The sequence below is a fragment of the Pongo abelii genome, chromosome 9 (assembly GCF_028885655.2).
Source record: "Pongo abelii isolate AG06213 chromosome 9, NHGRI_mPonAbe1-v2.0_pri, whole genome shotgun sequence".
Taxonomy (NCBI): Eukaryota; Metazoa; Chordata; class Mammalia; order Primates; family Hominidae; genus Pongo; species Pongo abelii.
Genome location: NC_071994.2, coordinates 36,378,967 through 36,395,445, shown reverse-complemented (window position 1 = coordinate 36,395,445; position 16,479 = coordinate 36,378,967). Strand labels below are relative to the sequence as shown.

Sequence of the window (16,479 nt, the reverse complement as noted above, 5' to 3'; positions counted from 1 at the left end):
AATAAGCAGTTCAGTTAGATAAGGCGATGCTTGATGGAATCATCTGTGTTGAAGCCGAATTATAATGCCTCAGTCAACGGATTTAATCTAAACCAAATGTTTTGGGATTCTGAAAGCTCCAGGAGCAGAGAAAATATAAGTTTTATATTTGCTGAAGTTCAAACAGAGAGCAGACAGAGAGATTCCAGAAGCTCAGAGAGTGGTAGCAAAAAAAAAAAAAAAAAAAAAAAAGTGTTGTTTCTCCTGAGTTCAATCAAAGGAACAAGTAGGCTGCACTTTGCATTCACCTTCTCCTTTTGTTTTCTCCTCTATAAACTTTCCTTTCTCTTGACATATTATCTGCTAATGTTGAAATGAACTTGATACAGTAAGTACGTAGCATATGGTAGGTGTTCAATAAACACTTCTGGAATAAACAAATGGGCCATGGTTAGTGTAGGGGTTTAGTGTCCATGCTGTTAGTCTCAGACTTCTCTCAGCCCCTTCTTAGCCATCAGTTGAGGCAAATTTACTTAACATCAGGGCCTCAGTTTCCAGATATGCAAAGTGGAGCTAATAATAGTTGTGTGGATTAAATAGGTCAATGCATCTAAAGTACTAGCATAGTGTCTAATCCATAGATGGTAGTTTCCTAGCTAACCTTCATTAGCTTTCACACCTGTGCTCTTACCTACTGGGCAAGACTTCCCCTCCTGAGAACACTGGCCATTTCCTTTTAACTGGTCTTCCCCACACCCTTCTTTCTTTGTTTTAGTTAAAGATGGGATTTAAGTCTGAAACTTAGGCCACCTCTTTGAGAATTCCTCATTTCCTGGGTACCTCCCATATATAAATGGGATATACACACTAATAAACTTCTGTTTGTGTTTCTCTTGTTAGTCTGTCTTTTGTTAGTGGTCTGCCTCAGCTAAGAACTCAGAAGGGTTGAGAGAAAGTTATTTTTCTTCCTCTACATACATATGCATAATTTTGAAGACTACTACTTTCATTAAAAACACAGAAAAAGTAATTTTCCATGCTTCATTTTATCTGATGATAAAAATAACTTTTTGGGGCTGAAGGGAAATATTACTATTCTCATTCCACAGATAAGAAAATAGATATGTCCCATGGGTGGTGAGAATCAAGCTAGAGTTGAAACTCAACTCTACATTTGATATTCAACAAAGGTTTAATGAGCACCTACTGTGTCCCAGGCACCATGCTGGGCTCTGGAAACAAAACAGCAGATAGCGGTCTTGAAGGGCATTTTCAGGCTCCTAGTCTAGTGCTCTTAATAATCTGATAATTTAGCCAATGACATTGACATTAATTCATAATCCAATATGTTTTTACATATCAAAATTTAATAGCTTTAAGGAGGTTTCTAAATACCTTAAAAGGAGTCAGAAGACACTTTTTGCAGGATTTATAATTGAAACTACAGTAAACAGTGACTAAATTAACAGAAGTATAGTTGTAACATGACTTAGGAATAAAATCATTGGAAAGTCATCTGAACGCTTGGCAACATCACCATCTTAGATAAGAGATAAATGCACCAGAAGTGTAGCAGTGGAGATAGCTGGGGGTTCCAACCCAAGGCGCCCCATTTTTCTATGGCCAAACAGCAGGGATTTCCAGGTAGGCTCTGTGCGTTTACAGGCCACTCCTCTGCTGAGTTTCAATCCCCAACTGCCAGGCCTGTCAGTGTTCCCTATTATTCTCCTGACAGACAAAAGGAAAGCAGTATGTATTCCTTCGGCCTGTAACAGAAGCCAGCAAAATGGCATTGTGATTGTGAGACATGTCAACTTAATTAGCTTTTTTCCTTCCAGGTAATAAGGGTTTTCTCCAAGGAATGACCAAAATTAACAATGCAGTTGATATTTCCTTCTCTTTTCCCACTTAAGATTCCTAGATGCAAAAATCACACCCACACATGCTAATAAATCTACATGGTTTATTGTTTTTGAATATAACAAAATAAGATATTACTACAGAGAAAGTTAGAATCACTTCATCTGACGTGTATTTAGAAATCATCCATTTGAGAAGTCCGGATTACGTATCCCCCATACCTTAAAGATTATGGAAATGAGAAATATCTTCTCCTTTATCAGAACTTCTTTATTTGGAAAGTTCTGTGACACACATGCACAGTTCTGTGAACAAACATTTTTTGGGCTGGGTGTGGTGGCTCACGCCTGTAATCCCAGCACTTTGGGAGGCAGAGGTGGGTGGATCACTTGAGGTCAGGAGTTTGAGACCAGCCTGACCAACAAGGTGAAACCCCATCTCTACTACAAATACAAAAGTTAGCTGGGTGTGGTGGCAGGCGCCTGTAGTCCCAGCTACTCAGGAGGCCGAGACAGGAGAATTGCTTGAACCCAGGACGGGGAGCTTGCAGTGACCCGAGATCGCGCCACTGAACTCCAGACTGGGCAACAGAGTGACTCCGTCTCAAAAAAAAAAAAAAAAATTGCATATGTGTATTTTGTAAGATTATGGCTTTCCAAAAGATTCTTAAAGAGATATATACACCAAATCAACTTGAGAACTGCTTCATGATTGTCTGTCGAAGTCTCAAATGTTGTCAATTCATTTATAAGTAATTTCACATAATTTTTGGATGTTTCTTCAAACTTGGGATTTGAAACCAAAATGTATAATCATCAAAGATATATTTTAAGGATATAAGATGTCTAGTTTATACTATGACATTTCTTTCATTTGCACAATTTCGAGAAGTGTTTCTTGCCTCTGAAAAGCAGAGAGGACTATCCCAGTATAACTCCATTTAATTTCACTCTGAGGATTGTAGTTTCTGAGCAGCTGACTGAAAGGAAATTCTATAAAGCAGATCCTCTATTCCCATTGTACTGTTGTAATTTTGGTTTGCGGCTCAGGCCAAGAGTAGAAGAACTGAACCTCATATCCCCATCATGTTGCTGTGGGGTGGGACTGATGAGTTTTATCAGTGAGCCCTTGTGGGTAGAGCTCTGTCACAAGTAAATAAAACCAAGGGTCTTCCTGCCCTCTAGGCACTTATCATTTAGTTGGGGAGACAAAACATGCATTCAATATATATGCATTTTTTTTCCAATAAGCCACATGATAAACTGGAAAAATCTAGAGAATGTATACAGATTTCACTGGCATACAAAATGTCTATGGCTAACAATGCTCTCGATTATGGTATGTCATACTATGAATTTATGGATAGATTGTCTCATTTATCAATGTTCATTCTTCAAAATAGGCCCATTGAAAACACAGTTATTTTGAAGGATAAATTTTTTTTTTTTTTTGCAGAGGCCTCCACTTTTTATTTCAGCTGTACTCGTCTGTCCCGCTGTGCAAATGGAGTCACACGCTAACTCAATTCTGAGAGGCCTGGCCAAGGCAAAGAGAAAAGATGCCCAGAGCAGTCTGTTAGAGTGGCATTCTCAGACTAATATCTTTACAGTCTTGAGAAATCACTGTCAGGGTTTATTTAAAATGCAGATTTTTGAAGGATAAATTTTACGACAAATTTTTTTTTAATAAACTACGCAGGACTGTTATTTAGAAGATTTGCCAAATTTAGAGTCTTCAGCGATGGAAATAATTGGCCTTCTTGTCACAGTCTTTTGTTTAAAATGCAGATTTTTGAAGGATAAATTTTGTGACGAATTTTTTTTTAATAAACTAGGCAGGATTGTTATTTAGAAGATTTGCCAAATTTAGAGTCTTCAGCGATGGAAATAATTGGCCTTCTTGTCACAGTCTTCTGTTTATAAGTGGGTAAAGAAAGTTTTCTTTCCTGTAAGGTAGAGAGAGAGAGAAACAAATCTATATATATGTATATATATGAACACACGCACACACATACACACATTTATATACACATATAGTATATATGAAGTTCAGTAGAATTTGCTATTGAAAAAATTATCAGAATAGGTGCATTAAACTTGATAGGGTTTGTAAAATTTATAGAGGCATCCCCTTCAAGGCCTGATGTGAGTTATGAAATCTAATTTTGTTTTCATAGCTCTGTGATAAAATTTTATCAGTGTTATAAAAGGGGTCTTTACTAAGACTGACCGGAAATCTGAACTATCTGGCCAGGCAATAAAAACACATTCCTTAGCAGCAAAGTGTCAGACAAGCAAGGTTTAACTAAAATTGATCGATAAGTCTTCCTTTTACAGTTGAGTGCATTCACTTTACCTCATAGGATAATAGTTTTTTTTTTAATGGTTTTTCCATTAATATCAGACATCAATGTTAGTAAGGAACAAGAAAGACATAAAAGAGAGAGGCATGTCATCAAGAAAGAATGTTGCAGTCTTTAATGGTAGGGCACTTGTGCTATGATGAAGGCTTCTGTGGGTGAGGTTTGGGGATTTTTGTTACTGATTATTACGGGTTGAATTGCATTCCCCCAAAATTCACATGTCAAAATCCTAACCCCCAGCACCTCAGGATGTGATCTTATTTGGAAATGAGATCATTGCCGATGTAATTAGGTAAGATGAAGTCACACTAGAGTAGGGTGGGCCCCTAATCCAGTATCACTGATGTCCTTACAACAATGGGAAAATTTGGACCCAAGGACACAGGAAGAATGTCACATAAATATGAAGGCAGGGATTGAGGTGATGCTTCTACAACCCAAGAAATGTCAAAAGATTGCCAGCTTTTCTTAGTCTGTTCGGGTTTCTACCATGAAATAACTTAGACTGGGTAGCTTAGAAACAATACAAATTTCTTTCTCACAGTTCTGGAGGCTGGGAAGTCCATGATCAAGGTGTCGGCAGATTTGGTGTCTAGTGAGGGCTTGCTTCCTGGTTCATATGGTGCCTGGTTCCAATGGTGCCTTCTTGCTGTGTCCCCACATAGTGGAAGAGGCATGGCAGCTCTCTTGGGCTTATTTTATAAGGGCACTAATTCCATTCATGAGGTTACTGCCCTCATGACTTAATTAGCCCCTAAGGGTCCCAGCTCTTACTACTATTACATTGAGGATTAGGTTTCCACATATGAATTTTGGAGGGACACAAATATTCAGTCCACAGCACCAGCAAATCATCAGAAACTAAGGAGAGGAATGGCACAGATTCTTCCTCATAGCCCTCAGAAGGAATCAGTGCTGCCAACACCTTGATCTCGGACTTCTAGCCTCCAGAATTGTGAGACAATACACTTTCGTTGTTTAAGCTACCCCTCTTGTGGTACTTAATTATGCCACCTACTGTGGTCTGAATATGACTTCCAAAAGTCACGTTCTGTAAACTGACTCCCCAATGCAACAATGTTGGGAAGTGGGGCATTTTGAGAGGTATTTGGGTCATGAGGGATTTACCCTCATAAATGGATTAATGCTGCTATAAAAAGGGCATGTGGGAGTGGGTTTGCTTTCTCTTGTCCTTCCACTTTCTGCCCTGTGGGGAAGCAGTAAGAAGACCCTCACCAGACATCAGTGCCTTGATTGTGATCTTGGACTTCCCAGCCTTCAGAACTGTGAGAAATAGATTTCTGTTCTCACACCTTGGGTTGGGCACCCAAATGTAGCTTACCTTGCCTAACTCAATTGTCATCAGGAAAGTCATCCAAATAAGCGGCAACTAAACTATAAAAATGATCACTTCAAGGCATCTAGTGAACTCATTTTCAGAATTACCAAGACCACATCTAACATTTCTATTGCACTGAAAACTTACAAGGGGTTTCTAGGGAATCTAAATGGAAAAAGCAGGCTTTGAGGTTAGGCAGATTTGGGTATAAATCCCAGTTCTGCCACTTATTGGCTGGTGCCTTTAGAAAAGATATTTCACTTCTTGAAAGCCCAGCTTTCCCATCTGTAAAATGTAAAAGTAGTAGAAGAAATATCTACTTTGTTGGGTGGTTGTGAATACTGAATGAGACAGACAATATTTATGTAAAAGTCCAATATGGTGCCCGGTACAGGTAGACACTCTAAAAATGTTAGTGCCCTTCTCTTTCTATGTTGATGATCTCATTTGAGTCTTATACCAAGCAACTTTCCCAAGACTGCAGGAAGGTAAGACTCAAGCCAGGCCTTTGTCTCCAAGTCCAGGAATCTTCCCCTGGAAGGAGCGACCTCCAGGCCTTGGCTACCACAAAGTCATGCTATGACCTCCCTCTGTTGCTCTGGTGAGATTTAAATTGGGCTTCTGAAGGTGAAGGTGACCCCATATGCAGATCCTGGTGAGCACCTGTAGAAAGGACCTACTAAGCAGATGAACTTCTAGGAATCAGCTGGAAGAGAGAGGAAAAAATAAAATCATATCTTCCTAATCATATCACTGAATTAGAATCAGACTTTTAAAGCTGGGTGCAACTTTAGAGGAATCTGCTCTTTTCATTTTCTAGAAGAGGATGTAGCAGCTTATATGGTCCCTCGGCCAGTCAGCATCAAGTTGGATGATCTCATGAGTCCCAGGCCAATATTCCTTCCAATCTAATTAGAGTCCTGAATACCCACAATCTCAGCTCAAGAATGGAAGAACCAGAATAGATCCAAAGATATGTAAAATAGTCTCAGAATAAGCCTTTGTCATTGAAGAGAAATGTGGCTTTAGTGGAATCAAGATGCTTCCTAACTCTGATTCTTACACGAAGACAAGGTGAAGGTGGATTTCAAAATGGTGCTATAACTGCAATTTAGTAGAGGGGGAGGGGTGCATCCATGCTCTTTCATACCTGCTTTTTTTTTTTTTTTTTTTGATATGGAGTCTTACTCTGTTGCCCAGGCTGGAGTATAGTGGCACGATCTTGGCTCACTGCAGCCTCTGCCTCCCGGGTTCCAGTGATTCTTCTGCCTCAGCCTCCCAAGTAGCTGGGATTACAAATGCCCACCACCACACCCGGTTAATTTTTGTATTTTTAGTAGAGATGGGGTTTCACCATGTTGGCCAGGCTGGTCTTGAACTCCTGACCTCAGGTGATCCACCCGCCTCGGCCTCCCAAAGTGCTAGGATTACAGGCATGAGCCACCAGACCCAGCCCATACCTGCTCTATAGAGAGGGTGAAGTTTGCTCATCTGGGCCTGTAGCACCCAGGAGCTCCTGAAAGAGCTCATGGCAGTTTCAGAGTAGACAGAGGATGTGAGAAGCAGTGACTTGTTTGGAAATCTTCTAAACTGGCTGACTCCCATTTACATGCTGTTTCTGGCAGCAGAGATCAGTCTGGGTCACCTCTATGCCACTGAGTAAATATGCTCAAAATTATTACTATTTCAGACAAATGTTTAACTGTTCTCAGATTATCTATGACACCCCAGGCTAAAGTCACAGCAATCTAACCTGGGAGTGAGTTTACTTTACTTGTGATTTATGGAATGAGAATTCTGGGTGCTCTGTGGGACTAATTTAATATGAAACATTCAGATATCTGTCTTATAATGCCATTCATCTTTCCTTAGCCTGCCTGCACCAGGGAGCATGTGGTTCAGAGAGCAGCCTCTCCCTTCTCAGCCACAAATCATCACGCTTGTGAAAGGGGGTGACAAGTCTTCCCTTCTAAGCCAGGCTGCCTGCAACAGAGAGTCTGTCTGGTCTCTGATGGAAGAAAAGTGTTTTCCACTCTTTCAGGCTGTTGGAGTGTTTTGAAAGGTACAGTTGGCAAATTAGGATTCCTAGTCAACATTGCTTTGGTTTGCCTTTTGGTGAAGGGAATTTAGTCAGTCTATACTGTCTTATCAACAAGTGCAGATTTGTTTTATAAGAAGGCAAGGTGATGTTCTATGGATTGACATAATGCATGTGGGAAGAAAGTTCTACAAAAAGCTAAACTCTGATTCAATGTGATACTTATATTTGAAAAGCAGATAATTCAATGCATGGCTAAAAAGGAACAAAAATAAAACTTTTTAAACCAACAAGCTACCTTAAATCTCACATTCGTCCAACAAATATTCATGAATGCCTGCTATGTAGTAAGGGCTATTCAGGCACTGGGAACACAATTCTGAACACCCTACTTTCAAGGAGTTTGCAGACCAGTGAGAGAAAGGGCATGTCCACAGTGGTAAGTCCTACAAGGGTGAGCAACAGGTACAGGGGGAGCACATGGAAGGAAGTTTCCCACACAGTCATATAAAATGACATGAGAAAGCTGCAGGAAGAAAATGTGCAAAATCATGGAAGTAAGAGAGAATATACAATCTTGGGGAATGGGGGAAAGTTTAGCATGGGTGGAGTGCAGAACTCTGTGAACAAAGGGCTGAGAACCCAGACTGCAGAGCCAGAGGACCTCAGATTCCAAAGGCCTTTGGGCACATGGGAGGGAGTTTGTCCTTCATTTTGATGGCAACAGAGGGCCACTTAAGCTCTTTAAGCGAGAAAGTGACATGATATGATTCTTATTCTAGAAAGATCATTCTGGCTACAACTTTGACAAAGAATTGGATAGAAGCAAGGCTCCGGGGGTTGGGGGGTGTGCAGTGACTAGTTGGAAAATTAGTGGTATTGTATCAGTGAGTGATGGCAGTGGTCTGAAGTCAGATAGGGTAAGTAAAGAACTTTGAAGTACTTACAAAATCCTATAAATGCATCCCATTTTACTCATATTAACAGTTGTATGTTTGTGCTAATGGAAATCAACCTCTGCCATCAAGTCATTTCCTGAGTGAGGCAGAGTCCTGTTGACCCTGGTATGTGCTGTTGCTGCGGTGCCCGTATTGCTGGTGAAAACTCCCTGAGAAGCCTCTTGAAGACACAGCTTTGGTTAAAACCTTCCCATGGGAGCTGGGTGTTATCTAATGGATAACACTGCTCCATGGGTGTCCTAGAGAATAACGAGGATTTACAACTCAAAACACAGCAGACCACTGTCACACCCAGTGAACAGAACTCATATTTTAACATTAGGAAAGCTGTTAGCAAGTCTGGCCTTTGAGAGTGAGGTAGTAGGAGAGAAAGTAATAAAAATAAAAATTCACAATGGGATTTATCCTATCAAAATGACTACATTAAACGAGAGGCAAGGAAAGGTCTGACAAAAAGGGTTTGACACTGGAATTGATTTGAAAAAATTTCCTGAATGCCAATCAGAGTGTCTTGAGTTTTGCCAGTCTCTGCAACATCCACTTCTTTAGACAGACTTGATTGTGTTCAGAAGTGTTACTTAAGATCTCAAATGGTATTCATCCTGATATTGTAATCAAAGTCACAGATTCTAATCTCAATTTTGTGTCAGCTGCTTAGAAAATAACATCAAGGTCACCCCACCAAAGTCAGTTTTAAGTGTATACCCAAGGGCAAGCCTCTCACTGACTGATTAGGAATAATGACAGCCTAGCTAATTCTACTGCTAATTTCATTCCTCAGTAGTGAAGGGAGAAAAGAACCATAACAATGGCAGAAATACATGTCTATAACTAACAATGTCATGTCCACAGCTTCCTAAGGAAAGATCAGTCCACACTGTTCCTTACGTAGGGAAACTGTGCTTTGCATCATGTGTCCCTGACATCCTAATCTAAAGGAATGAGTAGAAGCCATCCATTCAATATTCTGTTAGAAGACACAAAGAAAGTAGTTCAGATGGTACAGTGACCCTGAGGCCAAAATAAATATAAAGAGAAGGCAGGAAAAAATATAAACAGAAGCCATTAAGCAACAGAAGCCATGAGTAGGTAGGTGCCATAGCTTAGTGTACAACAGAAGAGCCCTCGGAGAAGTAGAAAATTCACATGAGGACCAAGAAGCACAGAGAAACAGGGAAGTCAAGAGCAGGAACGGCAGACTACCGGGGTGGCCACTGGGACCCAGACAGGCATACATCTTGAACAGAGGCCACCATGAAGCCTGTTTGCTGGGCTTTCCTATGCTTCCTCTCTTCCTTGTTAATCCTCCCAACAAACCTCCATCACCAGAGGTAAACTGAGTGAGTCTCTGTAACTTGTAACTTGAACAAGCCTAACTTAACACACAACGTCTAGTCCAACATTCACATTTATTCTCTTTACTGGCTTCCCACTGCATTATCTATCTATCTATCTCCCTCTCTATCTATCTATCTTTTTATATAGCACTGATATTATTCCAGCTTGATATATATATCAAGCACTGATATTATTTCTGTGACCTTTAAAATAGCAAGATTTTATCAGCACTGAAGGTAGTTTAATTAACATGGAGAGCTTCAGTACCTCAAACCCACTTGTTTCGCCTTCCAATGTCTAGGTCCTAGTTATAATCTCTGGGTGGTTAGTTCTGACTCAATAACATTTCCATTATTTCTAAGGGAATTATGGTGATAAAACATGAGTACACTTAGTGTATTAAGTACACTTAGACAAACACATACATATATACATATATATACACATATATACACACACACACACATATATATATACACGCACACACACATACATATATATACATTGCAGTGGGAAGCCAGTAAGAACTAATGTGAATGTTGGACTAGACATTGTGTATTACATTAAGCGTGTTCAAGTTATATATATAAAGTACACTTATATATATATATATAATCTCCCAACTCCTTAGCACTACGTACAAGGCCCTCACAATCAGGCCCATGCATGCCCCTTCAAGCTCATCTTGTGCCTGTTAGTCCAACATTCTAGGCCTATCCAAGCAGTCATAACTATTGCATGCACCTTTGCATGCCCAGCAACTAGAACAGTCCTAGTGCGGTTTTTTGTTGTTGTTGCTGTTTTGTTTTGTTTTTTTGTGAATTAGTTCTTTTAAGAAAAGTAGCCATGAAGTACTTGAAATACAGCTAGTCTGAATTGAGATGTGCTGTAAGTGTAAAATACACACAGGATATGGAGACCTTAGAACAATAACAAAGAAATATGCCTCAATAATTTTACATTGATGATATGTTGAAATGCTAATACTTTGGATATATTGAGTTGAATAAAATATAGTATGAAAATGTATTTCACACATTTCTTTTAACTTTTCTAAAAATGTGGCTACTAGAAAATTTCAAATTATTCATGTAGCTCCTGTGATCTTTCTGTTGGACAGTGGCTACTTTAGACCTTCCTTTGGTAGCTTGAGCATGCCACGCTGTTTCCTGATTCTCACCTCTGCCTGGTACTCTGTTCCCTACCACAACCCTCAGTCTGCTTCTTTCCATTTGCGATGGCTGATTCATTCTTGTCTTTTAGCCTAACTCACTTCCTTATATAAGGCTTTAAACATTCCATTCATTAAGTATGTCACCCCTACCTCCCGTCCAGTAATTCTCTAACTGAACTTGGTTTCCTTCATAAGACTTAACACAATGTATAACTATTTATTGCACATAATTATTTTATTTGGGTATTTAACTTCTAAATGCCTCTTCTCCCCAACACACAGCATGAGCCCCACGGGGACAGGGATCACATCTGTCACATTCACCTTTGCATGCCCAGCACCTAGAAGAGTGAGTGCAGTGACTGCCTGAATATATATATATAATATATATATTTCATGTATATATATATATATTCATGCATATACCATGTATATACAAGCTGGTCTCTCTCTCTCTCTCTCTGTCTCTCTCTATCTTCTGCATATATATACACACACACAGTTTTAACATTGGGAAAGCTGTTAGCTGGGCTGGCTTAGAGGGTGGGGTAGTAGAAGATAGAGTAATAAAAATCAAAATCCACAATGGGATTTATCCTATCAAAATGACTACACTAAACAAGAGGCAAGGAAAAATTTAAACTTTTATATTTGTATATAAAAATGTATAAATATATAAGAATGTGTGTGTGTATATATAAATATATATATATATATAGAGAGAGAGAGAGAGAACAAACTGGTATATACATGAATTAAGTGTTAGAAAAACTAATTTTCTTTGTATTCTCTGTTTTCCAAGGAAAGTGTCTGTCTTCCAAGGAAAGTGTCTGTCTCTCAAGCTATATGGATTTCATTGGTCTGGCAAGAGAACTATCTTGAAAATTCATTTTTCTAAGAGAATTTGTTACCGAACTGAAATAACGTCCTGTGGATTTTCACACTCTTGGGTGAGGCTGCCAGGGATGCAGGTGCTCACACTTCCATGCTAACTAGACTTAGAGCAAACAGAAAAGAGAGGTTCAAGTAGCTCCTTCACAGGAGAAACAGCAATGATGGAAAATAGAAATCCTCTCCTTGTTCCAAAGCTCTCCTTCTTTGTACATATAAAAATGTATAAGAAAATTCCAGGAAGCTGGTTATTTTCCCCACCCTCAAAAGTACTCCGCTCCCTGATATATGTACCACAGCACTGATATTATTCCTGTGACCTTTAAAGTAGCAAGATTTTATCAGCACCGAAGGCAGCTTAATGAACATGGGAAGCTTCAGCACCTCAAACTCACTTGTTTAGCCTTCCAACGTCTGGGTCCTAGTTAAAATCTCTGGGTGGTTATATCTGACTCAAGAACATTTCCATCATTTCTTAAGGGAACTGTGATGGGAAAACATAAGGCTACTTAGACTCAAACACTCACATACAAAGCAAATGTTTCATTGTCTTCATAGCCCCTGAATACAGGCTTTGTTCTTAAAACTGGTACTTACCACTTGGGCTATGCCCTGCTGATAATAAACAGCGCTGTCCCTGGCAGGCCCAAAACTCTTGGCAAAGTTTCTTACACTGTGGTCATGACGCACTTCTTCCCAAGTGCTTGTTAAAATGCAGATTCCTTATACCTTAGGCATACAGATTATAACCAGTGCTGGGTCCAAGCCTGGAAATCTGTATTTTATCTAGCACACCAGGTGTTTCTTGTGCACACTCAAATTTGAGAATCATATTAAGGAAGTATCTCTTGCCAATACACAAATTGTTCCAGGAAACAGTTTTTTTCTTTTTAAATGAAAGATGAGATTTAAAGACTCTTAGAGGAGAAAAGCCAGGAAGACAGGGGGAAAGGCCAAGAGGCAGGGAGGAAGAGGGAGGAGGGAAGAGGGAGAAAAAGTAATGGAAATGAGAACAGAGATATAATCAGATTTTAGATTTTTAGAGGCACTAACCGAGGAGCCCTGGGAAGTTCCCTCCTCTCCTCCACCTCTCTCCAGCATAGTCACTGAGTAAAGGACAGTGCCCTTCAGGAAATTTCCTTTAAAACACAGCTTCCAGTGGTGGCAACAGAGATGACCACCGAACTGCCTCAGTTGGTCTGACAGAGCTGACATACCTGAGCATGTGCACCTGAGCTAAAACCCTAATATCAGTTTCCTACGTTGAAATTACTGCTCTAGGACTGACAAGCTAGGACCTGATAGGTCCAACAGTTCGACTGAAGCTTGTATCCGCCTGCAAGCCCACGGAGGGATACCACAGACAATGAGCAATAGCACAGCCAATTCAGAATCACCATTTTACTTGCCATAGATATAGAATTTCTCGTCTCCTTTCTTCCTCTCTCCTTCAACCCGGTTGCACTATGGGCATATGTATTTCCTCTCTCATATATTTCTATTTATACATTTGGTACAGGGTGACAGCCTATTAATAGTAGTTTCATATTCCAGACTCGCAGAATTAGAAAATGCTATAGCTCGCAGCAGGCACCCACTGAATACCTATGGTTACACGGTCAGTCCATTTATTTTCATCAGCTTTCTCCTGAGTGGTCTTTGTTGATCTTGCTTTGTAGTTGCTTATGGCCACACAGCCCCAAACCATGCCATTTATGCAGAATTCTAATTTATTGTGTTGAGAACAAAACTGTTACTCTTTCTTTCTACTTACCTAGCCTCGTAGAGGGGACACGGGGTTGAGATATTTTCAAAGCCAGGAGGGAACCAGAACCAGCAGTTCAATAGAAACAACTGAGAATCACCACGGAGTCTAAATTTCCCGTAACTGAGGACATTTGCATCTGATTTTGTGATGTACTAGAATAACGCAAATTTGTGTGTTTTGATCATTCGCTTCCAAATGATGCAAAAAAAAAAAAAAAAAAAAACATGCTGCCATGGTGAATCACAAATCTCTCAATGGCACTCAGCACACCTGGGCTATTATTGAAGGTTAGCTCACAAATGCTTCAACAGCCATGAGCCACAATTTCTAAGTGAGTCTCTGACAAAAGAGAATACATTTATATTTATCCTTCTGCTGTCATTTGTTTGTTACTTTGTTTTCTTAATTAGAAAAACAATATTTCATTATGATAAACAATCAAGGAAAAAAAACAGAGATTTAGGGTTATTGCCCTTCAAAGCTACCTTTGCATTTTGAATCATTACTAATATATCCTGTTTTACAAAGCTGACATAAGCATCCAGATAAAATGCTTCTTATTTATAAATACTGTTAGTTATTCTCAGAAAGACTGCCAGACTTTCAGGCATATTGCTTTCAGTTTACTTGCTTAGAAACATGCAACTTTACCCTAACACTTAATCAGGCCACAAAAGCTAGAGAGGTGGGCAGAAAAATTCAGTTCTCCTGAGGAAAATCCCAAATGCTTCTACACTGTTGATTAACATCTGGATCACCTTAAGGGTGTTTGTGAACCAGCAGGAAATAAATTTTTGGAATAGGCCATGGACTTAGGGATGGTTGCTTTAGTATTTAACAATCGTTTTCAGTTGATAGAAAAATACTGAAATCTGACTTATACATATGAGGCTGATTCAAATTTGATAAACATGTTCCCAAAGGAAATTATTGCATTTATTAAAAGCCTAGATGGCTGAACAGATTTGCAATGGTCTTATCCTATATTCCTTACTGAAGGTAGAGAAACTGTTCTCCAGTCCACCTTTCAGCCAACCCAAGAGGAAGGTCAAGAGTAAGGAAAGAGCAGGGCTGTTTTTAGTCTAAGCTAAAAGTGTCTGTGAACTACCAAGATACCCAGGGCTAGCTGTCATCTACAAAGTAAGTGTCACTGCCTTGCTGGTAAAATGTGATGTGTTGATGACTGTTACATTACATCTAAAATCCCATTTACTAGTAATAGAAAAGTTCAGTTGAGACTTTTGCCTTATGTCTCCTGATGCTTGATACAGCGTTGTGTGATATTACCAATTTTCGCTTCAGGCGTATTCACATGCAACAGTGACGACTTCACAAGAATTTGCACATTTGATCCAGGGTGAAATTATGCCATTTTCATAGCAAATCAACTTTTCCCTGGCAGGAAAGTGATAGGTACTTTTGCACCTAGAGAGATGTCTTTGTTTTCAAGGAATGAAAACAAAAAATTGTCTATAGAAGGATTGTGATTGAGTCATTCTAGGGAGAGGCCCAACTGGCAAGAGTCCTCTTGGCTCCCTTTCCAACGGGGAGCAAGTTTCTTAACCCTTCTTGTTTTGACTTTCTTGCTTAAAAAAAAAAAAAAAGAAAAGGCAAAACAGAAGTCACATGCAATCTTTTTCTCCTATATGGCACACAGCTGCATTGGAATACCTTCACATCTCTAACATCACACAACACATATAGAAAATGTCTGTAAAAGGGCAAATTGCTGTTGATGTAACATGTGAAATTTCACCTCAATGTGCTTTGCTTTTAGTGGTGTCAGAGGCAGCAGGAATTTATTCATGCAGCCCTACTGATTTGCAGACTGGGAGTAAATACTAGGCCTTTTGCAGCGATTACCAAGAGCCCCCTTCAGTAGAAATGATGTACTGCCTTCCTGCATCACATTAAAGTGGAGGATTGAGAAGTGAGCCCAGCTGAGCCATTCTGTACACACCTAGCCAGAGTGCAATTTATATTCATACAGAGTTGTGAGTGGTTTTCAGAGAAAGACAGAGAAGAAGAGCATTTCTCTGGAAATTTTTCACCAAAAGCATAAACTAAACTCTGATTTGTCACTGCTATTTTTTTTAATGGTTCTTTCTTCCTCTTGTAAATTCTTCCCTTCCTGTAGGATTAATACCTAAGATTGCTAGGGATCTCCCTTGATTTCTTTTTAAAAAATAAACCTTCCATAATTTTTCTTTTAAATAGTGCATATATCCTTTGCCTAAGTTTTTGAATTGAGGACACAGTCTATGACTTTTGATCACTGGGCAGATATTGGGAATAGCCAAGCTTTACTCTCATGAACAGAATCTAACTGTACCCCATAAAAGGTCCTGGATTGTTACTACAGGTGAAACTGATGAGAAATTGGAGAAGCATTGATTTGTGTGGCATTTGGTGGCCACCAGCCATTTCATTTCTATTCAGTATATTAAGGATTTTAATACAGAGGTTTGGAAAATATCGTGGCTGAGCCAGAAAATGTCAGCTAGGGTCAAATTTAGTGTTTAGTGGTCAGAGTCTTTTTGTATTATCAAAACATTCCTTATATGGAATATATTTTCTATTCCATATATGGAATGTTTGATGGAATGTTCGATTATATATAAAAAGTATTTTACATAAGATATTTGATCCTGTGAAATTATATTTCACTAATGACTAGTAGTTTCCTTCTTTTCCTGGAAGAAAATACACCGAAGATAGTTATTTTGCAGGCATTATTTTGTCTAGTTTTGTTGCCTTTCCAGGAACAAATT

At 39.3% G+C, this 16,479-nt stretch overlaps 1 protein-coding gene across 12 annotated transcripts in view; it reads right to left on the bottom strand.

The window, feature by feature from the left end:
* Positions 1–3,258: 3,258 nt before the first annotated feature.
* DCDC1 (doublecortin domain containing 1) overlaps positions 3,259–16,479 on the bottom strand; it is a 514,242-nt gene continuing 501,021 nt past the window's right edge. For all 12 annotated transcript variants that reach the window (XM_054524533.1, XM_054524542.1, XM_054524537.1 and 9 more), the window contains one exon: positions 3,259–3,784. Coding sequence is in view for 1 of the 12 variants with exons in the window: in XM_054524540.1 (XP_054380515.1) it covers positions 3,756–3,784 (29 nt within the window). In the remaining 11 variants the exon portion in view is untranslated. The remainder of the gene's footprint in view (positions 3,785–16,479) is intronic.